The 27214-nt window shown below is 44.7% G+C and overlaps 3 protein-coding genes across 13 annotated transcripts in view; all 3 read right to left on the minus strand.

The window, feature by feature from the left end:
- Window positions 1-933: 933 nt before the first annotated feature.
- On the minus strand, window positions 934-7577 carry CZIB (CXXC motif containing zinc binding protein). The gene is made up of 8 exons (XM_079777623.1): window positions 6567-7577; window positions 6272-6355; window positions 5292-5348; window positions 4843-4924; window positions 4619-4650; window positions 3099-3176; window positions 2241-2306; window positions 934-1071 (listed from the first exon to the last, which is right to left on the minus strand). The coding sequence occupies exons 1-8, from the start codon at window positions 6570-6572 to the stop codon at window positions 994-996; spliced, it is 483 nt and encodes a 160-aa protein (XP_079633749.1). The 5' UTR covers window positions 6573-7577; the 3' UTR covers window positions 934-993.
- Window positions 7578-8750: 1173 nt separating this feature from the next.
- MAGOH (mago homolog, exon junction complex subunit) lies at window positions 8751-18434 on the minus strand. The gene is made up of 5 exons (XM_079776936.1): window positions 18253-18434; window positions 14801-14859; window positions 13235-13345; window positions 10992-11074; window positions 8751-9233 (listed from the first exon to the last, which is right to left on the minus strand). Exons 1-5 carry the CDS (start codon window positions 18338-18340, stop codon window positions 9134-9136), a joined length of 441 nt encoding a protein of 146 aa, XP_079633062.1. The 5' UTR covers window positions 18341-18434; the 3' UTR covers window positions 8751-9133.
- A 1554-nt stretch (window positions 18435-19988) lies between these two features.
- Window positions 19989-27214, minus strand: part of LRP8 (LDL receptor related protein 8) — a 75712-nt gene continuing 68486 nt past the window's right edge. For 7 of the 11 annotated variants that reach the window (XM_079778305.1, XM_079778306.1, XM_079778309.1 and 4 more), the window contains 2 exons: window positions 26721-26897; window positions 19989-24455 (listed from right to left, as the gene is read on the minus strand). In XM_079778305.1, coding sequence (XP_079634431.1) covers window positions 24417-24455; window positions 26721-26897 — 216 coding nt within the window. In that variant the 3' untranslated portion in view covers window positions 19989-24416. The remainder of the gene's footprint in view (window positions 24456-26720; window positions 26898-27214) is intronic. The other 4 variants (XM_079778310.1, XM_079778311.1, XM_079778307.1 and 1 more) reach the window with 1 other exon arrangement.

Below are 27214 nucleotides of genomic sequence, written 5' to 3' on the forward strand. Positions count from 1 at the left end.
TAAATTGGAGGATGCCCCACAACCAGCCTGGGAGGGGGCAGACCCATTCCCAGTGGGCCATGCAGAAAATGAGGCTATTAATTTTACTTCCAAAGAATTCCTGGCTCCAGTAGAACACTGGATAAATAAGGTCTCTTGTAACACATTTTCCAAATGGGCTCCCTGGTGGGAAGGCATGAGCATGCCTCGTGGACCTAACTGCACTAAACAGCTCTGTCCACTGGGTAGGGGCTCTCGTACCGCCACAGGCTGCCTAGGGGGCAGCACACAGAAGTGTGACCACAGAGGGACGAACCAGGACCAGGAGCTCCCCGGGGCACAGATGCTGACTTAATATAAGAACTTTCATACTGACTTCGTGATGGGAGGAGATAGCCCATCACAGCAGGTGAGCCAAGACCGAATGACCACCTGGCCAGAATTTGAGGGCAGAATCTTGCCAGGTCTGGATTGCCGACCTCTACAGTCCCTTTTATCCCTAGAATATGAAGTGACACCAGCTGACAGATGCCTGCATTTACTTAAAAGCCAAGCTAATCAATGCAGTGTTTTGGCTCAGGATTATTTGGCTCATGGTATCATTCTATAGGCTCAGCTGCATTTCATACCATTGGCCTTGACACTTTTGGTTTTCTGGGTTGATGTGCCCACTCCTCATGAGCTAAAGAGCCCTCAGAAGCTGTGTGCTCCTGCACAGTTTGCAAAGTAGTCAGGTGTAAGATGCTATATTGTGGGAAGGTGTCAGGAAACTGTGAAAGACCTCTAATATGAATTCTTATTTGTGGAGGGAGTGGCTGCTACCTGACTACCTCAGTGCATGAGTACAGCACAAACGGGCTTTATTGGTGGGGCTTGGGACACTGACAGCCCAGCATGCAGCCTGTGAGGGCTCAGACAGCTGCCAGGAGACAAGGGATGAGGTGACCAGCCTCAGTGGGCTCTGCTGCTTGGTTGTCCCTTCTCAGTTCTTAGAGGCAAGTGCAGGAAGAGGGTTCAGCACTTCACAAACTGGTGGGTGACCTCGTAAATTCCCACAGACTCCTGAGCCTTTTCGTCATAGTCAGTCCAGTCCTGTGGGGAAAAATGGCAGTGTTAGCCTCACCAGGCAGCCTAGGACAGTGTGGAGTGGAGCACTGCGATTTAAAAGGCCCAGGTCAGGCTCTGACCCAGCCATGCATGAACACGTATGACCTACAACAGAGCCAGACTGTTCAGGCCTGAATTCCAGCTCTTCTAGCTTTGTGATGTTGGCAAGTCACTTAGCCATTCTGATCCTCAGAGCTATTCTCCATTTTAAAAAAAGGCACAACAGGCCGAAACCGGTTTGGCTCAGTGGATAGAGCGTCGGTCTGCGGACTGAAAGGTCCCAGGTTCGATTCCGGTCAAGGGCATGTACATTGGTTGCGGGCACATCCCCGGTAGGGGGTGTGCAAGAGGCAGCTGGTCGATGTTTCTCTCTCATCAATGTTTCTAGCTCTCTATCCCTCTCCCTTCCTCTCTGTAAAAAAATCAATAAAATATATTAAAAAAAAAAAAGGGACAACAATAGACTTCATGTTGAATGTTGAAAGAATCAAATGAGGTAACACATGTAAAAGTACTTAGTATAGTGCTGGATACACATAAAAGCTCAATAAATTCTAGTTACTGTTATTACTATGTGCTGTGCAAATTGAATGAAGTTTTTGTCCTTCATTTGAGGCCTGAACACAAGGTTTCCTTATCAACAAGGCATTACTATGTCCAGCGATACAGTCAAGTCTCATTATTTGTGGTAGTTATGTTCTTCAAAGTCACCACAGTGCTGGCTTAGTGACTAATGGCCCAATGCTCCCAGGAAAAACACAGGGTTAAACTCATGGGAGTTTACATCTGAGCACAACACTGTTTTCAAACAATCAACATATAACCTTGTTTCTTGTATGATTCTGTTTAAAAACACCTTTTTAATATCTTGTTGATTCATTAAAATTGAACTCACAGCCAACAGCATTATAACTCATGCCTGAACAAAGCTTATCTATTATGTATTTTCTCTAGCAGGCACATCCCAGCCTTCATGCATGTGGAACACTTGGTGGAACTTCCGCGTTAAACTTGGGGCCATCTTATACACCAAAACCACCAACAAAATGCACAAAGATGTGCAGTCAGCTTTCCATTGATGAGTCTTGTTCACCATAGAAGATAATTTCCACCACGTGCCCTACAGCACCCTGCAAGGCCCCCAAGTCCCATACCTTCTCCTGCAGATTAATGTCACTGAAGATTGTCCTCGATTCTACACCCTCAGCAGCAAACCCAGCCTGCAAGGGACAGGAAGGCAGTGAGTCTGAGGGAAAGGAGGCACTGGTCTGGCACGTGAGCCTGACCAGGGAACTGGCTTTTCTCACAACACATTTGGGAAGGGGGCACAGAGAGGCAGTGTTGGCAGCTGTTCTGGAATAACTACTGAGCTTCCAGGGCCTGGCAGCTGCCTGGGACTAGAGTGGTTCCTCCAATTACAGCCCTAGATCAGAAGGCAGGAGCTGCCGGGTAAACCCTTCCACTACCAGGTTGTCTGAAAGACAATCGAAGCTATAAAGGCTCAGGTCACCCAAATGGTCCCAAGTACACTTAGCTGCAGCCTTTTGCTAACCATCCACCAGCTGGGCATGCCGCTTTCCTCTCTGAACCTTAGTTTTCTTATTTATGACACCGGGGTGGTACTATTATCTCTTCTGCCTATCTCACAGACTGGTGAGGTGAAAATGCCGCTCCAATAAAGTGGGATGAGCACTGACTCTGGAGTCAGACCTGTGTTCAAATTACAGCTCCCTTGCTTTCTAACTGTGTCACCCTGGGCAAGTTGCAAAACTTTGAAATTCTTTCCTTGTCTGAAAAACAGTACGGATAACTGCACAGGATGACTGTGAGGGTTAAATAAGATAAACATGTAAAACTGACCAGCATGGTGCCCAACATAGAGTAGCACTTAATAATTATTATTCTTACAAAGGAGAATTCCTAGTTCATGGTCTCTGTAGGAAGCAAAGTTCTGCTATTACTTCCTCTATGCCCTCCCCAAAGATACAGGTTTCCCAGGAAGACACACACACCTGGGGCTGGAAATCAACTGGTTCAAGGCCCCGGCACTCAAACTCTACTATCGTCTTGAACTTCTCATTGTCTTCAACCTAGAAAGGAAATAGATTGAGGAGGTAGGCCCAAATGGGCCCTCAGGATAGCCCCATTGCCCCTACCCTTCATGCCAAGCAGGTCCTTACTGCCCCTGTGAGCCCAGAATGGGGCTTGGGACCAAATCACCCCCTTCTGGAAGAAGCCTGTCTTAGCCACCTGCTCCCCATAAGACCCTGGTCATGGATGCTGCAGAACAAAGAGTGTGGACTCTGGGGTCAGCCTGCCTAGATGTGAGGCAGAGCTCTGTCTTACTTCCCCCTTCTGGGCCTGCGACTATCAAATAGAGGTGAGGAACCACTACAAATTTATTGTGAGAACTTGAAATATGTGTAAAGTACCCAGCAGAGTATCCAACACTATCCTCAGTAACTAGTAGATAAAATTACCAACACCACAAATATGAACAAGAATGTTAAGCTACAAAGTCTCCAGATCATCTAAACAGCCCCAGCACACTTAACTATGGCCTTTTGCTAACCATCTGCCATGCTGTGAAGGCAGGGAGCGATCTTAAAGCCTTTGAAATGAGATTTGCTTGTAGAGGAGGCACCTATGAGCAAGGTGGTGTAGCCAGGAAATTCATGCCTACCTGACCCATGGGCCCAGAGACACCAATCATGCCTACACATTCGCTCTCATCCTGTCACTCACTCTAAAATCATTTCCTGGCCCTAGCCGGTTTGGCTCAGTGAGTAGAGCATCGGCCTGTGGACTGAAGGGTCCTGGGTTCAATTCCGGCCAAGGGCACATGCCTGGGTTGCGGGCTCAATCCCCAGAGTGGGGCGTGCAGGAGGCAGCCAATCAATGATTCTCATCATTGATGTTTCTATCTCTCTTTCCCTCTCCCTTCCTCTCTGAAATCAATAAAAAATATATTTAAAAAAACAACAACAAATAAAATCATTTCCTGCACACCAACCGTGTGTGCTGGCCCTAGTTTGTTTTTTGTTTGCTAATCTGTCTCTTCCACTAGATCATGATTTACTTGAGGGCAAGTCCTCATTTGATTTCTCTTTAACTTCAGGACAAAGCTGAAGTTTGGCATGAATCAGACATTTTCAAAAATACCAAATAAGGAATGGATAAATACAAGTTAAATGCCCTTGTTTAAACATACAGACCCAAAGCACACATACCCTCTCTCACCTTTGAACTAATTTGTTATGTAGTAATGAATAACTACCTAATAATATGGACAATATCAAGGATGGACGGTACCATTTAAAGAACTCTTCCCCCCATGGTTTCAGAGAGGGCTCACTAGACATGTGAAGATGTAGGTAAGGCAAATACTCCCAATGATGGGAACTGAATGGCCAGCTGGATCAGAGGTCCCCTGAGCTCCCACAGCCTAGCACTTACTAGTATAACTCTAGAACCCAGGCCTCCTAGCTTGGATTTAATCCCACCATGCCTGCCACTACAGCAGGCAACTTACATTGTAAGATCTGATGGTGCTGCTCAAAATCTCTGAAACATAAAACAGAAGACAAAGTTGACTTGAGTCCATACTTTGGCCCTACCCCAGGTCCCCAGGTGTGGCTCTGGGAAAGCATCTAATGCAGAAGCTTGGGTTTCTCAGGTAACATGAGCCTGCTTTTGGTCTGGTATCAGGAAGCTAGGGGCTGGCCTGGCAGAGATCAGTATTCATGGCTGACCTACCAATGGAGTTTTCCCTCGCGCACAGCTTGCACTTCTGGACCATGGAGGCGCTGCCACGGCCTCCCTTCAGTGCCACACTGTCCTAGCAAGGAGTAAACACAACCTCTAGTCACATATCAATTAGACATAAGGTCCTGAAGAGACCCAGTCCCACCACTTATTATACAATCGAAGAGACCAAGACTCAGAGAGGGTGAGCGACTTGCTAGGTCAAGAATCCTGGGGAGGTTTCTTAAGACCAAGGAAAGGGCTTCCCCTTGATTTTGAACTCTGCCTCACATCCCAAAGAAGGCTGTTATTTGCACAGTTGATCCCACTAATGCCTGCCCTCCCAAACCACAAAAAGCAAGGTTCAAAGACCAGAGAGATTAGGATCACAGATTCCCCAAATTGCTGCCTAGAGATTATGTGTTTGTGTGGGTATGGGGGTGGTGGGGGGGAGCAGTTACCATCAGCCGAATGTATTGCCACTTCTCTGAAATCTCACCACAGTTGCCACATTTCATCTTGGGAGGGAAAAGAGTATTAGTTCAGTTAGGCAGACACTGAGGGAAGGGTAAGGCAGGCTCATAACCTGCCTTCCTGCCAGCCATCTCACCTCATCCTTACAACCAGCCCCACCAAGGACGTAACCAGACTTCCTCTGGGCGAAGAACAGGCCATGGTGCTTCCTCTAAGTGCCCAGGTTAGCTGGGGACTCAAGGCTCATGTGGTACAGAGATGGTCTCAACAGGCCCCCCTCCCATCCATGCTGCTAGGTTAGGAGCTTCCTGCCTTCCCACGGGCCCTGCAGGTGCCTGGTGTAAGTGTTTATCCTGTGTTGTTACTGTTTTTCTGTCTCCTTCCCTAGTGTCTGTGCTTTTTGAAACCAAAGAACATCAATTCCACAAATAAGCCCTGGCACTCCGTCTTCAAAATATATGGGATTAAAGGTGGTCAGAGGCTTCCTGAAACAGAAGAAGCTTTTGCCAAATACTGAAGGATGCTGGGATTTAGACTACAAGGAAAATAGCAGAAGCTCTGGGATCCGGGAGAGTGAAAGGGCTTAAACTACTTGGGTAAGAGGGGTCCTCTCACACAATAAAACCAATCAACAAATAAAACAGGTGAAAACATCCTTCTTACTAAATAATCACAATATCCATTAAAGCAGCCTTTCGTTTAGCATTTACATACCGTAAAATATTTAACGAAGAAAAAAATTACAAAAGGAATCCCAAAACACTGTCAATTAAGGATTAGCCAATAAATTTTAAAAAGCAAATATAAAATTCTACCCAGAAAAAAACATGGAGTGGTTAAGCACAGATCAGGAGGGGAACCTTCTTCCGGGCCCGGCCTCTGGCGCCCCCTCCCGGAAGCTCGAAGTGCCCACAGCCTCTCGGGGCTCCGCCCCCTCCCCGTCGGGGTCCCGCCCCCGCAGCCGCACCTTCAGGTACCACCGGAAGTCCTCCCCCACAGGCCGGAGGTTAGTGACGTTCTCCAGCGTGGCTTTGAGCTGCAGCGCGATTTTCTGAGGAAAGGGAGGGCCAAAGCGCCTGCATTATTCGCGCCTGCGCAGCCCCACGCCTAGCCCCTGCCCGCCCACCCGGCACGAGCGCGGCCTCTCCGCTCCTTTTCAGCGCAGGCCCGCTCCCCTCACTCTCTCCCGGCGCGAGCTCCCGCACCCCAGATCCACGCCGCCGCCGCGTCCCTGCCCCGGCAGCGTTTCGCTCCCGCCTCACCCCCATAGCGGCCCGGCTCAGCCCGGCGCTGGCAGCGGTCGCTGCTTTCCGGCCCGTCGCAAACGGTGGGCGCCGCTGCGCACTCTCGGTGCGGGCCTGGGCTTGCTTCGGCGGGGCGCGGGGGCGGGTCTCCGCGCGCCGCTTCTTCCGGCGCACGTAGCGTTTTGGCTGCTTTTTATTGCTTTTAGGCGAAGAAAACGGAGGCAACCGGAGTTCGCCATTAGCCTGCCTCCAGTAATCGGGAGCTCCGGGTGTTCACTGAACGCGGGCCGGGCCAGCAGGCAGGTAGTCCGAGGGATGCCGCAGCCACCTTCCTGCCTTCACCGCTCCGCCTTCCCCACCCACCTCCCCGCCGGCCTCCTGACTACCCTGAGGCTCCTTAGGTTACGTCGGCTCCCCGGAGAGATTTGGGGCCTTTGTCTTCTCTAACGGTTCCTTCCTCTTTCCTCATCGAGACCTGCTTTCAGAGGGTTGTCCCGTGCACTGTCCTCATTGTGGTCCCCGAGACTGGCTCTCCTCTCGTTGATCCTTTATACGTTTACTGAACCTCGTTTTACCTGCCCTCTTGTCCAAGGCATATCTGAGACCGTACAGGTGCTGTAAACATTACAAAGAACAGCCCTTTTGAAACTCTTACAGCCTTCTGAGCTCCTCGCGGTCATGTCTTTAAAATTTGGAGTGACTGTTTTGATATCTACTTTACCACCAAGTTGTCTCATTGCCCCAAGTACCCTCCTGCAGTCAGGAACCTAGACACCTCGGGTGCCAGCTCTGCACCTTACCTGCTGCCCTGTTACCTTTGGAGAGGCAGAGGAGGTGTGCATATGCCGGGAGTGGCGGGAGCACTGGCTTAGTCCGACTTGGGACCTTGTCCTGTTAGCTTGTCTTCAGGAATGGGAGCTCTGCCCAGCCACTTCCCCTCAGTCAAATGACTTAAGGCCGGTTCCTTTCAGTGCCCACAATCTATTCAACCAGCAAGTTCCTACAGATTCACTTAAATTCCCACACTATCTATACCCACTAGGTCTCAGCTTTTTTTGTTTTAAAATCTTCACGAGGATATTTTTTCCATTGACTTCTAGAGTGGAAGGGAGGGAGGGGGAGAGAGAAACACCGGCATGAGACACATGGATTGACTGCCTCCCACATGCACCCCACCAGGGCTGGGGAACCTGCAACCAAGGTAGGAGGTACGCTCTTGACCAGAAATTGAACCCGCAACCCGTCACTCCGCAGGCGGACGCCACCAGCTAGGGCAGGTCTCAGTTCTTAATAGCTGTTGGTAGTCTGATTTTAAAATGCATTGGAGCCCTGGCTGGGGTGTGGCTTGGTTGAGTGTTGTCCCGTGCGCTGATTTGATTCCTGGTCAGGGCATATACCCAGGTTGCAGGTTTGATCCTGTTGGGATGCACACGGGAGGCAACCAATCGATGTTTCTCTCTCTCCCTCTCTTTAAAGTCAATAAAAAATATTTTTAAATGTATTGGAAAACTTTACCGAGACTAGGCATTTTATCCCGTATATTAGTTTCTTCCATAATGAAATAACTGTAAATATCTATCTATAAAAGATGATTTTTAAAAACCCAACCTGTTATCTCAGTAAAGCTGGAGGAAACCCAACCACAATACCATTTACACCTAAAAAAAAAAAAAAGACATTTCATTAATGTCAAATATCCAGTGTTCAAATTTTCATCTCAATTTAAAATTTTTTGAATCATGATCCAAATGGGATCCAAACATTGCATTATGAGTCTCTTAACTCTCCTTTAATCTATAGCTTCATGCTCCATCTCTATTTTATGTTTTATTGAAGAAACCAGATCCCTTGCCCTGGACTTTTCTCTGAATATTGCTGATTGGACTCCCACTGTATTTTTTAACATGTTTCTCTTTTCATTTTTTTTTTTTTTTTAGCGATTTGAGAGAGGAAAGGGGAGAGAGACATCGATTTGTTGTTCCACTTAGTTATGCATTCATTGGTTTATTCTCATATGCCCTGAGTGGGGATTGAACCTGCAACCTTGGCATATTGGGACAATACTCAAACCAACTGAGCTATAAAGCCAGGGCTTTATTTTCTTATTTCCTATGAATTGGTAGTTTTGCCTACAGAGTCGATTCAATTAGATTTTGGGGCAATACTGCTGGGTGGCTTGTCAGTTTGGAGCGTCATCCTGTACACCAAAAGGTTGCGGGTTCCAGCCTGGTCAGGGCACACACCGAGGTTGTGGTTTTGATCCCCAGTCGGGACACGTGTAGGAGGTGGCTGATTGATGTTTCTCTTGCATCAATGTTTCTGTCTCTCTCTAAAAATCAGTAAAAACATATCCTCGGGTGAGGATTAAAAAAAAAGTAATTCCTTCCTCTCTGAAATCCATAAATATATTTATATACGTTTAGAAGTCTCTATAAAACAATAATTGCATTTTGTTATGTATTTATTAAAGACAATCATTTACAGTTCATAAAAAAAATATTGGCCTGATATACACAAAAATTTCCTGATAATGGTAATGAAAACCAGCTACTCCCACCCCCCTTGTGTCCACACCAATATTCAATTTAGATTGGTTTAATCTTGAAGTGTAATCCAATAAGACTGAAGACCAAACACTTCAGGTCCTGGACAAGATAGTAAAATACTCGTAAGCCTTCTGGGTCCCTAAAATGCAAAAGGAAAAAAATGTTTAAAAAGCAGAGACAACTTGCAAGATAATACCACTTAACGCAAATTATGTACCAAGGCATTACTCATAAAGGTATTTACAGAATTAAAACTTTGAAAACAACAGTGTCCAAAAAGAAGGAAAAGGCTACATGCTACATATTAAAATGGAATATTATGAGGTCATTTAAAATGTTAAGGTTTTTAAAAATGGGGAAATGCTTACATTAAGTGAAAGGATCATTACAATAACATATTATTGGTCTAAATATTTTCTGTGCCTTTAAAAACTATATTCTTTAATGCTCAGAAAAAAGATAAATACTTTCAGCCAGTGGTCACCAACTGGTGGTCCGTGAGGTCCAAAAGGTTGGCGACCACTGCTTTAAGCCCAGCTGGCATGGCTCAGTGGTTGAGCATCGACCTATGAACCAGAAGGTCACGGGTTCAATTCACAGTCAGGGAACATGCCCAGGTTGCAGGCTCCATCCCCAGTGTGGGACTTGCAGGAGGCAGCCAAACAATGATTCTCTCTCATCATTGATGTTTCTATCTCTCCCTCTTCCTTCCTCTCTGAAATCCATAAAAATATATTTTAAAAAATACTTTAAGGTATTAATGGTAGTCTAATTGACAGTTTTATGGATGATTTTACCCTTACATTTTAGGTTTCCTTTATTTTCTATGAGCATGTATAAGTTTCAGAATTAGGAAAACTTTTTAAAAAGTAGTACTAGTCAGGGTCAAGAGGCTGAAGATTACTACAGCATAACTGGCTAGAATAAAGAGACTGTCCAAAGGAAGACAATTATGCCCACCATGTACTAAAAGTGAACCATGTCTAATCCCAAATGCCCAAAACAGAGGAGCCAAAGAGGTTTTCAAATTCTGAGGACTCTGAAACATACATTATAATTTGCCCTCCTGACAAGACAAATTTTAAAATTTATATTCCAAATAATTTCAAGTTTCATCCAAGTCAGACTTTAAGATGTGCTAGTCTGAATGACTAACGCTCAGGAAGGTAGTTAGACTTAGCGACTCTACACTTTATCTTAAGCACTTGTATTGGCATATTTCATTTTTCTGTTCTGGACAGATTCTTACCCACGTTGGCTGCTCCAATGACATTACTCTGTGTGTCACTGAGCAGCTCTTATTAACTAGAGGCCTGATGCATGAAATTTGTGCCAAGGGCTCAGCCCTCGCAGCCCCAGCCTCGTCCTGAAAGTAGTCCAGAAGGTCGTTTGTTTGGCCTTCTGGTCTAATTAGCATATTATGCCTTTATGCTAATTAGACCTGCCTGCCGAGAATGACCTTCCGGACGAAGCTGTTGCGGCAGGGGTGAGACAGAGGCAGTTAGGGGCGAACAGGCAGGCAGGCGAGTGGTCAGAGGCGATCAGGCAGGCAGGCGAGTGGTTAGGGGCGATCAAGCAGGCAGGCGAGTGGTTAGGGGTGATCAGGCAGACAGGCAGGCAGAGTGGTTAGGAGCCAGCGGTCCCGGATTGCAAGAGGGTGCAGGCTGGGCTGAGGGACACGACCCCCTCCCCCCTCCCACACAAATTTTGTGCACTGGGCCTCTAGTTAGAGATAACTGGACAAAAGGTAAAAAGCAATAGGAGCAAGCCTTGAAAATAATTTAGAGCCTCTCTATCTGTACCGGATCTTACCATAATGGTCCCAATTTGGTTAAGGATTTCATATCAATCTGTTGCAAAACAGACACATCTGGATATACAGATCATGTACACTTACTTGGATTGATTGACATCAATGAGGGAACCAATTTTTGATGTTGTGAAAGAAATGTGTTCATCTCCAATGACGATTTCAAGCTCCTGGAAACATTTAAAAATGTTTAAAATCAAGCCAAATTGGATTGTTCATTAAGTACACAGGAGGTTCATCTGCCAAATCACACAAACTCTATCTACTACACCTAAACAAGACCAATTCACTCTGAGCACTAAATTGTGCTAGGTACTAGAAACAAAGAGATAAATACTCCCTTGAGTAGCTCATACTTTTAGAAGAAGTTGTATCTGTAATTTGGAAGAAATTACATAATTGTTTTGTATATGTGTTTTTGTTGTTAACAGTGTGGAGTAACATGTATAAATATGTTTTACAAATCCCAAGAATCTAACTTTTCTGGGCAATACGGGACAATTTTGGACAATGATAAATGCTATGAAGATGATCAAACTTTTTTTTTTAATGATGGGGAGAGGTGTTTTCTTTATTTATTTATTTGGATCTGTCCTTTAATAATTTTCAGAGGAAAGCCAGGAAGTGGCATCTGGCTCAGTAGAGACATTGATCAAAGATTTGTAATAATGGCAGGTTTGTAGACCTTGGGTAACTCAGCAAGCCAAAGGAGTGAATTTTCATGATGGAGTTCTTACTACTCACTGGTTTTGAGCCAGTTTTCCATAGCCTCTTAATGGGGAAAGATGTTTTAGATTTGATGGACAGACAAGATATCACTGAAAAAGTTAACATATAAAGGCTTCAATAATAAAGTTTTGGAAAAAATATTTCAGGAAGCATGTAGCAAATACAAAGGTCCTAAACTAATAACAACAGGTATGTCTGAAGGACAGAAATAAGACCAGTGAGGTTTGAACACAGCCAGAGATTATAAGATAAGGTGGGAGTTTGGATTTTATTTTAAATGCAGTGGGAAGCTACTAGAGCAAGCATGTCAAACTCAAAGGCTAACACAGGCCAAATGAACAAGGTTTAAGTTTATGTGGGCTGCAAAAAGACAAAAGCTTCAATTTACAAAGAAACATAGATTTATTTCGATAGAGACATGCTGAATACAAAGGGCTAAAATAAATGAGTAATCATTAACATAATAGAACATTTTAATAAAAATTAATATTTTTTCTTGAACATTAACTTACCAGACACTGAATAACTGCACAAATTAATAAGCGTAACGCAAATAATCCTATTTTTCTTGTTCTCTGAAAGTGAAATATTTCCTGTTGCACACACCAAACAAGTCAGTCCAAGACTAATGATGTGACAATCGGCTGCTAAAATATTCGCTGCTAGTATTAGTGGAGAGAAATGGTGCGCCTGCACATAAGGTGCGTAAGGGAAATGAATGCAACATGATTATAGTAATCAGTCATTAGCGAACGTTGTAGTTCATTATTAATAATTATGTATAACAGGATATTGTAAAAATAAGTTATGAAATTTTTATTAAAACGTTTCTTACATACCATTATATTGGCTGGGCCACAAAAATATTCGTTGTGAACCACAAGTTTGACATGCTTGGACTAGAGAGTTTAAAATTAGTGGAATACAGTAAGCTCTTAAATTGTTGGTTGGTTCTGTGACTTTAAGCAAAGCGACAGAGTATAACAACTTTATCATAGGCTAATTGATAGAAATAATAGTTAAATTCATATGGCACCTTATCACATTATAAAAAAGCCACATTAAATAGAACGATGTTATTTGAGGACCTGCTGTATATAAACAAATTTACATTTTACAAGATTACTTTGGCTTCAGGATGGAAAATGGGCTGCACAGGATAAGAGGAGAAACAAAGAAATCAATTAGAAGTCTGGATTAGGAAAGAAGCAGATGAGGTTAGTTGCTTGCATGATTTTCCTTCCATTAGATGTTGGGCTACTGAAATGCCTATGTTCTATTTATCTTTGTATCTTCACACTGCTTTGTCTATCGGAGTTACTCAGTAATAAGGTGGGCAGCAAAACCCTGAGAAGGAGCGGGAAGGTCACGAGAAGAAACTCAGGGCTGGGCTCTCGGTGGTCAGCAGCACTTCTTGCTCTCTGTTCCTCCCTGTGGGTTCACTGCTTCCTTAGATCAAGGTGCTCGTAACCTGCCTCGCGTAGGGCTCCATAATGCATGCGTGCACACACACCAGTGGAGGATTCAATGTCATATGGAGAGTAGTCAACTTACCTTACTTGTAAGATTTCTGCACTGGGAATAGCTGCTAAAACACTCACCTGCCGGCCCACTCGGTCCGGGGGAGGCCACAAAGCATCATCCTCTTTGGTAATTTCACTGTCATCAATTATTCTCTTCAGTTCCTCCATCACACTCTTATGTACATAAGCCTGAAAGCAATTAAAAAACAATTTAAGTTGTATTCCTAAGCAGCGTTCTCCTCAGGTAGCGATTAAAGATAAAAGACTGCTCCTGAAAACTCATTTCTGGCACCTCTGCATATGAGAAGACAGTCAGGCTTGACCTCAGCATGCTGAAGAGGGCAGGGTCAGAAGTGCCCAATGACTACCTCAGTCCCCCATATGTTGTTTCTACTTAGCACATCCTATTCACATGGACCTCTCCTTACCTACACATCTAACTCACACCTAGACCCAAAACAAAAGGTCCGTGTGTAACCCTGGTTATTCTTAACTAGATGAAATGCTTTTGAAAAGCAGAGACATGTCTTTTACATACATTCTACATATTAGTTTACATTAAAAAAAAAAGAAGAGGAGGCCCAGCCAGCGTGGCTCCGTGATTGACCCATGAACCAAGAGGTCACAGTTCGATTCTTGGTCAAGGGCACATGCCTGGGTTTCGGGCTTGGTCCCCAGTGTGGGGCGTGCAGGAGGCAGCCAAACAATGATTCTCTCTCATCATTGATGTCTCTCTCTCTCTCTCTCTCTCTCTCTCTCTCTCTCTCTCTCTCTCTCTCCCTCTCTCTCTCTCCCTCTCCCTTCCTCTCTGAAATCAAAAAAAATTTTTTTTTTAAAAAGGATGCTGACGTGTAGGTAAGCATAAAACTGATTGCTAATTAAATATAATAGTATGAAAATACACTGATTGTTAACTAGTTTCAAATGTTAACAAAGAGGTTAACAGGAAAGTGTAGCTTTGATGAAGACTTAGTGTTGTGGTAGAAATCACACCAAAGTGGAGCACATGACAGAGGCAGGAATAGGTTTGAATTCCTGTTCTATCCCTTACTGGCAGGGGTGACTTTGAACAAGTTCCATAAGTCATATCTGGGCTTTCACAGTCTTATCTGTAAAGGGTATCTAATACCATCCATCACCCGGGCTTACAATCAGGATCAAATAAGATCATGTATGTAATATATCTAGTGTCATGCTTGGCATCTAACATGCATTCAGTAAGGTTAGCTGTTTTCCCATGTTCCTTCCCCATTCAAATACAAGTTAGAGCTCCACTGAGTGCTGTGTGCCAGGGATTATACCAGACACTCTGAGTGGGGAGTAGCTCTTATTTGTTTTTACTGCAGATGAAGAAACTGAATTTATCAAGTTCAGCCAGGAAATGTGCCCAAGGCCACGTGGTTAGTAAGCAGCAGATTCAGGGTTCAAGCCAAGATCTGCAAGACTTGATGTGATATCCAGTAATTGATTCAGTGTTGTGAAAGGAAATATAAACTAAAAGATTTGAGAAAAACGTTAGAAGCTGTCTACAGACATGTTTATACTTTCCTATTCTTTATCTTTCATTACTACTCCCAGAAAGAACAAAAAAAGACAAAAGGCTCAACTGTAGTGAATGAGAAAGTCTCTCAGAAGGCTCATTACCTCTTTTCTGATCATGACATCATTTTTGTAATTGCTGTTGTTGGCATATCTCAATTTCCCTGTGAGGGGGGGAAAATCAATATATAATAAAAACATACGACTAAACCATCATTAGCCTACTAAGATTATCAGTTGTTGCTTAAAACGTATTCTAACTTTTAAAATATTTACACCTTTAGTGTTTCAACAATACATTTTTTTCAGTTCTTCACTTTAGGCTATTAAATAGTCTCACAGCCAAAACTATAGCTGATGCTGAATTACAGATCTTGCAAAAGGTAGCTCAGGTATGATAAAAGAACACAGGTAGACTCATATTTCTGCAGGTTAATGTCCTAAGCTGAAAACAGGGATAGTAATTGGTAACTTACCTGCACACAAGGCCTACTGAGGCTCAAATGAGTTATGAAAGCCTTTGAAAAAATATAATTTACATACATTATCATGTGACTGTGTAATATTCTGATATATTCCTGTGACAGAAAAGTTGTGGTTTTAGTCCTGGCCGGTGTGGCTCAGTCGGTTGGAATGTTGTCCCGTGCATCAAAGGGTTTCGTGTTTGATCCCTAGTCGGGGTGGGTACAAGCCAACCAATAGATGTTCTCTCTCACATCAATGTTTCTCTCTCTAAAATCAATGAACATGTCTTTGGGTGAAGATTGAAAAAAAATATTGTCGTTTTATTATTTAACACATTTGGTATACAAGGCTCTTGGTGTATATATGCATTCAACAGGCTAATCTGGGTACGAAGAAGATAAAAGAGCCAAATTAAATGATGCCTCACTGTACTCTTTTCCTTTCAGTTCATTCTCCACACAGTGGACAAAGTGATGTACACTGAGTGGCCAGATTATTATGGTCTCTGAACACATAATAATCTGGCCACTCAGTGTAATATATAGCATGTTTATGCTAGGTTTATACATGTATTATATATGTCACATATATATTACCTCTAATGCTATTTGCATTAAGGTCTACTTTATTGGCTGATGTATTGATATGCTAACATACAAGCTTTATCAGTTTTTTTGTCCAGTGTTTGCATTATATATATATACTAGAGGCCTGGTGCACGAAATTCATGCACGGAGTGGGTGGGTGTCCCTCAGCCCAGCCTGCATGCTATCCAATCTCGGACCCCTCCAGGGATGTCCGACTGCCCCTTTAGGCCTGATCCAGGACTACTGGCTCCCAACTGCTTGCCTGCCTACCTGCCTGATTGCCCCTAACCGCTTCTGCCTGCCAGCCTGATCATCCCCTAACCACTCCGCTGCCAGCCTGATTAGCACATAACTGCTTCCCTGCTGGCCTGATTGCCCCTAACTGCTCTCCCCTGCCAGCCCAATCGCCCCTACCTGCCCTCCCCTGCCAGCCTGGTCGCCCTCAACTGCCCTCCCCTGCAGGCCCGGTCACCCCCAACTACCCTCCCCTGCAGGCCTGGTCCCTGGCAACTGTCCTCCCCTGCAGCCCCAGTCACCCCCAACTGCCCTCCTCTGCTGGCCTGATTGCCCACAACTGCCCACCCCTGCTGGCCATCTTGTGGTGGCCATCTTGTGTCCACATGGGGGCGGCCATCTTTGACCACATGGGGTCGGCCATCTTGTGTGTTGGAGTGATTGTCAATTTGCATATCACCTCTTTATTAGATAGGATATACTGAGTGGCCAGATTATTATGCATTCAGAGATCATAATAATCTGGCCACTCAGTGTATAACAGAAAGATCTGATCAGTTTACTCTAATACTTTGATACTGACCATAGCTTCCCACTGCCTTCTTGATAAAATCCAAATTCAACATGGCATACTGCTAAACTGAGCCTCTGCCTGCCTTTCCAGGCTCACTCCTGCAACAGCTGTCTCTCACATCAGACTACAGTAGGTCCTCGGGTTACATCAGAGATCTGTTCCTACGGTGTGACGTAAGGCGATTTTCACCGTAAGTCGGAACCCACCTATATAAGCACCTGCGTCACATGGAGCACATACACAGCAGTAATGAAGTGAAACAGTAGAAAAAATTTAAAAGAAAGATAATTCCTGACCTTTACTTGTGGTAAATAAATAAAAAACATAAAGCACATATGTACATAGGTCGAAATGATGGAACTTTTTTTTTTTTAAATAAATAAATGGGAGCTGGCGACGTAACCACGAAATGACGTACGTCGAGCCTGATGTAACCGGAGGACTGTCTGTACTTGGTTTCTGTCTGAAACATCCCATGCACTCTGTGGTTTTCAGCCTCTTTGCCATTAATGCTGTCCAAAATGTATCCTTAACTCCTGTCTGCCTAAACAACTCCTAGTTACTGAAAACTCACAGCCCCCTTCCCTCAGGTTTGGCAGGAAGCCTCCTCTGGACCCTCAGGGTAGACTAGGTGCCTTCTTTCTGTTCCGAGTCCCTTCTGTTTCTTTCGTCCACAGCACCTAACATACTGTCTTGTCACTGTTTACAAACCTACTTCCTTCACAAAAGTGGCTTGTCAGATTCATCTCTGTGCCCCCATTTAGTAGATTTCTATCATCTTTGGTCCCTTTTCCTTCACCACTGTGCCCCCTCCCTAAATCCTCTAACTGACAGTGATATTGGTTCTGCCTTTAACAGTATCCTAAATCCTTCTCTCCACTTTTACTTTCACCCTAGTCCCTACCAACATCCCTTCTGTCTGGACAATTGTTGACTGTCTCCTAATAAGTAGCCCTGCTTCCACTTTTGCTCATTCTGTACCCGATCACTAGAATATTTTTTTCAAGAACAGATCACACCTCTTCTCTGCTTAAAACTTTTCCATTGCTTCCTGCTGTACTTAGAATAAAAGCCAAACTCTTGACCATGGCCTGTAAAGACCTACATGTTGTGGCCACAGCCTGCTTATCCCATATTATCTCCTACTATCCTCCCCAGAGCTCACTGCTCTTCAGCCACATTGACCACCTGCAATCTGCCCAGCTCACCCCGCCCTCCGGCCCTGACACTTGTCACTCCCTCTGACTAGAATGCCCTTTTGGAGCGTCACAAGGCTAGCGCCTTCTTGTCAATCAAGGTTCAGCTCAAATATCCCCTTTTCAGAGAGCTCTCCAACGGTCACCCTATTTAAAACCAGCCGGTCATTTTGTTTTATTTCCTGGCCACTCATCACTATCTGGAGTCTCTTTGATGGTTTCTCTCCCAGCCCTAGAATAAAAGTTCCACGAGAGAGGAAGCTTGTCTGTCGTTCACGCCTGCATCCCAGGTAGTGAAACAGAACCTGGTACAAAGCGGGCGTTCACTCAATGCGTGCCGAAGCGTTCTGGTAAAAAATGTCACCACACAGAAGACCCTGCACCGGACAAGAAACCAGCGGGCGGACACAGGCGTGCTTCTTACAGATCCGTGCCTCCCTCTAGCTCCCCGCACACTCCCGGCCGCCCCGGCCTAGTCCCCGCGCCCGACGCCGCTCTCACCGTCCGGGCGGAACTCAAACTCCAGGAATTCGTGGCCGAACTTGCCCTTGTGACCCACGTAGTAACGCAGATAAAAGTCACTCTCCATGGCTCGCGAAAGGCCACCGAGACCGGACTTCAACAGCGGACTGCAGCGCGGTACGCGCCCGACAGTGACGTTTAGCGGCGCGCGGAAGTGACGTAAGGCAACGCCGTGGCGCGTCGTTCCTCTCGCGCCCCCGCCGGGAGGTGGGGGCCAGGCTGCCCGCCCCTCTCGGCGGAAACGACGCCCCTTTCGCTCGGAGGCGGGGTCAGCGCAGCCACGCCCCCTCCGCCGGAGCAATTACAGTGTAGGGGTCAAGGTTACAAACTGGGGAAGTGCAGAGTACTGCGGAGCTATGGAAGCACATGGAGTGGCTCTTAACCCAGTCTTCTGAAGGAAGTGTTGCAGAGAGAGGGCCCAGAACTGTGCGGGTAGAATACAGAAGGAGGTTGTGAAGATGGTAACAAGGTTGGAGAAGGGACAGGCGCTACATCCTCAGGCTCTTTACAAGACGTATTAAGAAGTGCATTAATGCAAGGGAAACAGATGAAGAGCTTTAAACATGACATGACCTATTGCATTTTTGAAAGATCACTCTGGTTGGCAATGTTGCAGATTGGATTGGAAAATGCAAAGATTAGTCCTGCCAGTGTGGTTCAGTGGTTGAGCATCGACCTATGAACCAGGAGATCACGGTTCGATTCTCGGTCATGGACATGCCCGGGTTGTGGGCTCCATCCCCAGTGTGGGGCATGCAGGAGGTAACTGATCAAGGATTCTCTCTCATTGATGTTTCTATCTCTCCCTCTCCCTCTCTCTCAGAAATCAATAATTTTTTTTAATGTGGATGGGTTTGAGATGGAATATCATAATTTAAACGGTGGACAAAGGTGATTAAGATGTAGCCAGAGGGGGGGGGGGGTGGAAAGCAGGTGTATGGTGTCATGTAAACCAAAATAACAGTATCCCGAGAAAGGAGTACCAACAATGTTAAATATCCCTTCCAAGGTCAAGGAAGATAGGACTAAAAGTATTTACAAGATTTATAATCAGGGAGGTCCTGGGTGACCTTGGTAAAAGCAACCTCAGTGGCACGGGAGTGAGCAGCAAGGCAGAAGTATTGGGATACAAGTAGGCCAAATTTGTAGTGTTAGGTCTGGGTATGAGAATAGAGAATGCTTCCCGGAGTACTCAAGGACAGACGAGTTGCCAGATAGAGGCAGAGAAGGAAAATCTAGGGAGAAGGCCCCATGTACATGAGCACTACATGTGCTGCATGTACTTCGGGCCATTAAACATAACTGAGTGACTTTGGGCAGTTCCGTCACCCATTTCCTCATCAATAAAATGGGGATTATAACATCGGCAGTATTTACCTCACAGGACTGTTGACGAAGATTAAGGTAATTTATGTGGAATATTGGTACATGTTAGGGACTCAGTCAATGACCATCACTCTCCCCTCATTAAAGCATCACAATGAAACAATACTTTCAGATTTTAAAAAAGGAATTTAATCTTTCTCTAGAAACAGTGCACTGATTTTACAAATGTCCACATTTGTTTTTTAGTTCACCAAGATGATGCCAGTACAGCTAGTGAGACGCAACACACCACCCTTTGCCTCTGGAAGAGACACCAGACTGCAAAGGGGACTGAGTACAGAAGACAATGGAATTTGGAATGATAAGACAAAAAGAGCAGGAATGGTTAGTGTGATCCAACATTCTAACATGCCTGTTACATCAAACATCAAATATGGTAATTTGGGGACGTGTGTGTGTGTGTGTGTGTGTGTGTGTGTGTGTGTGTGTGTGTAGACAAACAGGGAAAATTCATTTGGGTACAATGTCGAGTTTGCGAACCAGTACTTCACCCCCAAATTAACAACAGCTTGTATAGAACAAAATGCTATTTTAAAACACATGGTTTGTACAGGTATTTGTTTTCTCTTGTAATTTTTGTAAAAAAGTATCAAAACCTTCATGTCTTTAAATATATATACATATACAGGTGGCTCTTTTAAAATTATTTTTTATAGCACAAAGTGTTTGCAAATACAGAGGGTTTCTGCTGATTCCTGACTATGCACATGGTGCATAGCCTGAATGAATAGGGATTCCTGATTTATTAACTGAAAATTTGAAGCTGTAATTCCTCCACCTCTAAGTTCTCCATTTCCTGAAAATCCCCAATACCCTAAAAATACCGTGTAAAAAGACTCCAATACTTTATCTTCATGCATTGATAGGAAAGGAGATCATTTACTCCGAACCGTTTAACTGCTAACCATTTCTATTCTGTGAAATGATGAGTGTATGAGTGAGGTGGGGAGGCTCACATTCCTGTGCCCTCTCCCCATTCCCACCAGCGCCACACTGGACAGTGCTTGGGGTTCCCTCTGCAAACTCCACGTCTTCAAAACTTCCAGTTTTCTTTCTCTCTGTTGAAGAAATCTCAGAGGCTCTTGACAACATGGAATGCTTCTGTGAAAATCCCACTGCCCTCATATTAGTTTTCATAGACCATATCAAAAAACTTCAACTCGAATATATGAAAAACAGTCACTGTTTCTCTTTGGCCACCGGAAATCTTGAGGCCCAAGACTGTCATGTCTGCAAGTGCTGGCAACGCATCCTGATGAATTTCCCATGCACTTGGTGCCTCATACACAGTAAATGACCAAGAAATGTTTGCTTAATTGAATCAGAAGTTAAATAGAAGTATTCTATAAAGTGCTTATGTTGAACCTGTCTTTCCATCCAGCTCATTTCTTGCTACGTCCCCCTTGAGCTTTTTGCTCGTTATAATGAATTGCGTGCAGTTCGTTAAAGTCCCCATGCTGTTTCATGCCTCGGTGTCTTAGCTGTGTTACTTCTGCCTGAAGCAGCCTGACATCCCCACTTAGTTTTTAAGACTCAGCGTAAGGTCACTTCTCCTATGGGGGCTTCCTTGACCCCATTCCTCATCTCCTCCGGTAGAAATGACCACGTTGTATCATAACATTATTCTGAAAAGAATCTATTCTTTTTTTGTTTCCACGTGTCATCCCCTACTGCTACTGTGAGCTCCGTAAGGACAGAGAACATTTGGTTGACCTGTACTTCTGCAGTGCCTGACACTTAGTTGATACCTAGCAAAACGTTTCAGTGAATGCATATATTGCCATCGCAGAGAGAGACTTGGAGGGATCCATGGTGCTTATTGCCACAAATTTAAATCCAATCTCGTCCTGAGGTTACAGGTTATCTCAATCTATTTTTTAAAAAATAATCATGCTCTCAAAAGTAAATAAATGAAATTTACTTTTCCCTGTTTCTGGAAGGCCATTTCTGCCAGTGCCTTCATAATCCCATTGGAACGATAGGTAGCAGGTTTGGTGCAATGTTCAGGCAGTGCAAAGTAGTCAACTGGAGAAGAAAAGGGAGGAAAAGGACTGGGGCCAGTTTCTTTTAAATAGAGAAAAATGGATACATTCTCTGCCCTCCTGGTGTTTCTAAGCTTCCTCCAGCTCTCTGTCCAATGACTCCGACCTGTTCTTGCCTGTTGATAGGTGATGGCATAGGGGCAAAAAGCAACAGAAATGCAACTCAACCTCAGAATGAGGCTTAAAGCCTTCAGGACTAGAAGGTGGATCTGAGTCCTCAGAGTTCACCTACTTGACTACCATCCGACACGTGAGTGTCCCACAGTTTTGTTTTTTGTAGGTTGCTCCCATAGCTGCCTCTTCCAAACCGCAGTTGTAGGATATTCAGAAAACATGGGTGTCTCTGAGAAAGTTGTGTTTCATCATCATTTTGAGATATCAGGCTGAATCATCCTGATCCCATTCGTTATTTTTTTCTGTGACGGCCAGGATCTGACTGAAAGTCTAGATATTATGCGTTAGACACTATTATAATTTCCCCAGGAAATTCTATTTCTTTGGAGGCAGGTTACAGAAAAAGTTGCTTGTTTTGTGTAAATTTCAATGACTTTTCACTTTCATAGTTTTTCTTCAGTCAAAAAATATTTTACTTTTTATTCTTGAAAGAATAGTAGTAAGTGATTAAGCTCCATAGGAGTTGGCCGGATGTTTTTAAAAGTCTATTTGGTAATGGTCATTCTAAGTCAATGCATTTTTCCCTCTGAATGGACGTTTCAGGACTATCAGCACATGCATATCATGAGGAAATTGCTTGTGTATGCAAAGCATAGTGCTCAGGCTCCAGAATACGGTTGTTTTCCCACAATCTATGAGATCATGAGTGACAGAGAGAAAGAAAGGTTCTAGGAATAGGGTGATAGAACTCCAGAATGTCTGTCTGGAAATTCAGAGGGTAGCAATGGGTGAGACATCCACGCATCATTGAGTTGGGGGCAACTGGGAAGTAGGGGCGAGGAATTTGCTTACATGGGTCAAGTTCCAGGTATGTGGAGGTTAGGTACATGTCCTCTGCTCCTACTGAAGCCATACACTCTGTGTCACATCTTGTCCCTGGTTGTCCAGTGGGAGTACAGTGGTAGAACAGCAGAGTTAAGAAAAGACCTTGACGATAGAGCCAGCGGGGACTGAATTCCTTCTGGGACTGTTGGATTATGTTTTCAACGGTAGACCCCACAAAGAGAGAACACTTCTCCTCACCTCCCCAAGGCCCAGGAGAGGCAAAGAAAGTGTCCATGGTGAAAAAAATCTGTACATATACCTAGAGTTTTTCCTTTTATTTACAAAGCAGTAAACCAAATTTCTGTGTGAACATACATCCAGTGTACTATAATATTGCGTATGCCATTTCCCCCTCAAATAGGACTTTAGGCTTGGCCACTTTTACTGCCTTAAGCCCCAAATTAGTTTCATCTATGCAAACACATGATGGCAACAAACCTATGTATTACTCTTCCCCACCTAAAGGAAATGGGAGAGCAAGAGGAAGGGAGAGATGGAGATGTAACAAAACCTATTCCACCATCTTTATCCTCATCCATAGTGTACCCCAGGGGTTCTGTGCCTAAGCCAGGCCCTAGAGTAAACTTGGCCTGTTCTGGAAACATCTCCACTTTGCTCTCTATACGTAAGGAATTCAACCTCAATGAATTCAACCCAAGTGTCCTGAAGGAAAATGAAGTTACTCGAAATGCTGAACTTTAAAACAAGGAGTAGCCACGGTTCAGACGCGCTCTCACCTGAGCTCACGAGGACTTCTGGCACAGTGTAAAGTCTGTACGCTGGCCTTAGCCACACCAGAGAAAGCCCAGGTGGGAGTCCCAGCAGCCACGGGTGAGCTGAAGGGCTTTTCCTGAGTCGGGTCCCAGGAATAGCCAGAGGTGGGGCGGTTCTGCCTCTGCCGCTACATGTTTGCACACACCATGGCATCCGTTTTCTGAGCCAGATTTCCAAAGGCCAATTCTCTGAAAACTCCAGATACCCTCTTGTGGACTGGCTCAAAATATATTCATCTTTATGTACTTGAACAACAGCCATAGGTGCGCCTCTTCTCTAGAGTTTTCTCTTGCACACACATGCAGACAAACACAAATGCACACAGAGTCTGTGTGGTGGGCCAATCATACCAAAAATAAATACTCTCATGTCTCTAAATTATTTATAGAACTAATATTATTTATGAAGTTTGTTAATAAATAATCTAAATTGGGGAGGGAGTTGAGGTGTTTATTTTCCTTTTCTTCTCTCTCTCTTTTTTTTTTTATGTTGATGGATAGCCACAAAGCATAATCATTTTATTTACAAAAAAACCCAAAACTCCAAAACCTAAAAAAGCCCCCCGAAATCAAATACTCTCTCTGTAAATATAGTTTTTAAATGATGAGTAAGCTACTGTACCATCGGCCCCATTTGGTTATATACATCATGTTAGTCACTCAGCAGTAGCCATTCCATGAATTCCTCATGGGTAGTGCAACCAGTTAAAAAGTGTATAAAACATTATACATATAAAAACTCTCACATCCTTTGGATGTTTGCAGTTCATCATAACTTTGTGGTTACCTTTCTGCAACATAAATTAAAATTACACACGCACACACAGACACGCACACACTCACACAGACCCATACAGAAATCCTTCCATCCAGGCATACACCATCCAGAGAGTGTAGTGCATGGAACTGAATTCCGTGAGGCATGAAGGGAGTGGTCCCATCCTTAGGGCAGTCCATCATCTTCAAGGCTTAATGCCACTCGCTGGGGAGACACAAAGAAATCATCGTTAGGACCCTAGGAATTTTCTATTGAGTATGCCTAAGGAACCAGACATTCTAGTACTTTACAGGCATTAACTCAGATACTCTCCAAACTACCCTAGGAGACAGGTTTCTCATATTTATTTTACAGATGAGACAATTGAGACTTAATGAGCTTAAACATTTGTCCTGGATCACGTAGCAAGTGGGTGAACTAAAATTTGAACCCAAATCTGTGTGAATCCAGAGCTTTAACATTTTCCATTAGTCTGGTCTGCCTCTTTGTCTAAACCTCCTCAAGCCTTTCTTACAGGATTTTAGGTTTGCATATGTTTTGGGTTCGTTTTGGCATATGTTTGATCTCAGGTCATTAGCTGCTTGGCTCGAGCATGTTAGTCACAGTCAGGAAGGCAATCTGCTGCATCCCTCCCAACTGAGCACACAGCATTGGAAGGCAATGCAGCCAATGAGACTCAACTCTTTCCTTCATCCCTACTTTCTAGTCATTGTTGCTAGACTTCCGTCTGTGACAAATGCCTGACCACTGGATGGTGAACCTACTAATTCCCGAGCCAGCCTATTCCATTGTGGACAGTGGACTTAAATGCTCTCCTATATTGACATGAAATCTGTTTATCTTCTGACCTTCCCTGATTCTCTCCTAGACTCAGACAGTTCTACACAGACAACACTTGAAATTTGCAGAGTGTTTGAGTTCCCTTCCTTTGGAATGTTTTCCTCTCCGGCCACCCATCTACCTTTCCCCCGCGCTGGTCCTGTTGTAACCCTGTTTCCCACTCATCCGTTTCCTGGATACCCTCCTTTGGACACACCCGTGTTTCAATATCTTCTCTGCCCTATGTGAATTTGGGCTAACCACTTCACCTCTCTGAGCCTTGGTTTCATCATCTGTCAAATGGGAACAATAATAGGGCCTGCCTTCTATGGTTGTTGGGAAATCAAATGAGATAATGTATGTAGAGTGCTTAATATATTACTTAACGCACACACGGGGTCCAGAGTCTTCCAGATCAACCTAACCAGCATGAAACAACCAGACTAGCATTTTCCATCTCTGGACATTCTACATGCAATAAAAGGTTAACGCTACTGCCTTTCAAATCATCTTTTGGTTATTTGTAGTTTTGCATGAATGCCATGACCTTGCTCCACTAGCATCAATATTCGAGAGTATCTTTTTCTAAGCCAGTTACCCTCCCACTCTCTCCAGGCAGATCTCCAGGCTGGGGACAGGCCCCGAGAAGTGCTAAGGGAACTCCTGAGAAAGGGACAGGGGAGAGAACAGGTTGTTGAGAATACTGGCTTCCAGCGCACCACGGCTATGTACCCCATGCTAGAGGGGAAAGAGCATGGGTTTTTGTGTATATACAGACTGGAGTTCGAATCCTGGTCCTACCACTTCCTAGTTGTGATCCTAGGTGTAATTTATTTTCTGAGTCTCAGTTTCCTCATCTGCAAAATGGGGATAATAATATTAACCTTATAAGGTTACTGTAAAGACTAAACAAGAAAAGGTATGTAAAACACTGAGTGGTGTCTGAGACATAAGTAGGTCCTCACTAAATGTTGATTTCCTCACTCTCCTACTCCATTTCTCTGCAACTGGCAGGAGGTTATTCCTCGGGTCTAGATTCCTCAGGAATAGTCCTCCTGAATGGTTATTTCCTTCTCTGGAAACAATGCCGCTTCCCATGTGCGGAGTGCTTAATAACTCACAAAGCACTGGCGCATGTGCTGTCTCGCTTGAACTTTATGAACTTAGGAGGCAGGTAGAAGGGGGATTATTGGTCCCATTTTATAAATAAAAGTGAGCAGAGACGTGACTAAGATCACAGGGTTGTGGAATAGTGAAACTGGGAATCATTTCCTTGCTCCAAGCTCATCATTTCGTCCACTGTGCCCTCTCTGACCTTTAAACATTGCTTCCACGACTATCTGCTCGGACTGGCCCCGGCTCAGGCTCCTCAAGGCCACCTGCTAGCCCTCCTCACTTGCTCAGCCTCATTTCCCATGTCTCCCCTTTGTGAACAATCTGCTTCAGCAGCAATTCTGTCTGCCCTGCTCATCCTCAATCATTTCTTCCACATGCCATTTCCTCAGTCTGCACCTACCCCGTCGTTTCTCTTTGCGCCAATACCCGCTTACAGGCTGCAGCCTTCCATGGCCAGAACGCCTTCTAGGCTCGGCTGGCCCTGCCTGGGCTCACACCCTCACTCGTCAGCCCCTCAGAGTGGCACTGCCCTACCTTGCACTTGACGACAGGCAGCTCGGAAAGAGGGTTCTTCGGGAGTTGGTGCAGCTGTGACCTTGGTTCTCCCGGCAAGACCAAAAGCTCCTTGAGGGCAGGGGCTGGGTCCTCCAGTTCTCTGGTCTCCCCCAGACAGGGCTCTGCCCACAGTGGGCGATCAAAGCTGCTGATGGCCTGACAGGGGGATGGACTGGATGACCTATGAGGTTGCACTCAGCCCCCTCACTGCCGTACAACCATGACACCTGCCACAGCCACTTGGCAGTCCTTGCTCCCCCAACAAGCCATGCCCTGCTGTGCCTCTCGGCTTTTGCACGTGCTTCTTTCTGGAACGCCATTTCCCTCCTCCTCTGCCTGGAAAACGGTTACTCCTTCAAGGACGCAGTTTATCTGTCACCTCCTCTGTGAGGTGCTCCCTGACAAAGCTCCCAAACCAGACTAACAGCTCCCTCGTTGATTTGTTCAACAAACATGCACTGGGAGCCACCTAT

Source organism: Cnephaeus nilssonii (assembly GCF_951640355.1).
Source record: "Cnephaeus nilssonii genome assembly, chromosome: 7".
Lineage (NCBI taxonomy): Eukaryota > Metazoa > Chordata > Mammalia > Chiroptera > Vespertilionidae > Cnephaeus > Cnephaeus nilssonii.

What these genes read in the sequence shown, in the direction of transcription:
- CZIB (XM_079777623.1), bottom strand. An exon ending in CAGTTGATTTCCAGCCCCAG is followed by an intron (nt 2,307 to 3,098) that starts GTGTGTGTGTCT and finishes TGTCCCTTGCAG; the next exon opens with GCTGGGTTTGCTGCTGAGGG. An exon ending in ACATTAATCTGCAGGAGAAG is followed by an intron (nt 1,072 to 2,240) that starts GTATGGGACTTG and finishes TTTTCCCCACAG; the next exon opens with GACTGGACTGACTATGACGA.
- MAGOH (XM_079776936.1), bottom strand. Translation starts at nt 18,340, where the DNA reads ATGGAGAGTGACTTTTATCTGCGTTACTACGTGGGTCACAAGGGCAAG. An exon ending in GTTTGAGTTCCGCCCGGACG is followed by an intron (nt 14,860 to 18,252) that starts GTGAGAGCGGCG and finishes CCCCCCTCACAG; the next exon opens with GGAAATTGAGATATGCCAAC. An exon ending in ATGTCATGATCAGAAAAGAG is followed by an intron (nt 13,346 to 14,800) that starts GTAATGAGCCTT and finishes AATTGCTTTCAG; the next exon opens with GCTTATGTACATAAGAGTGT.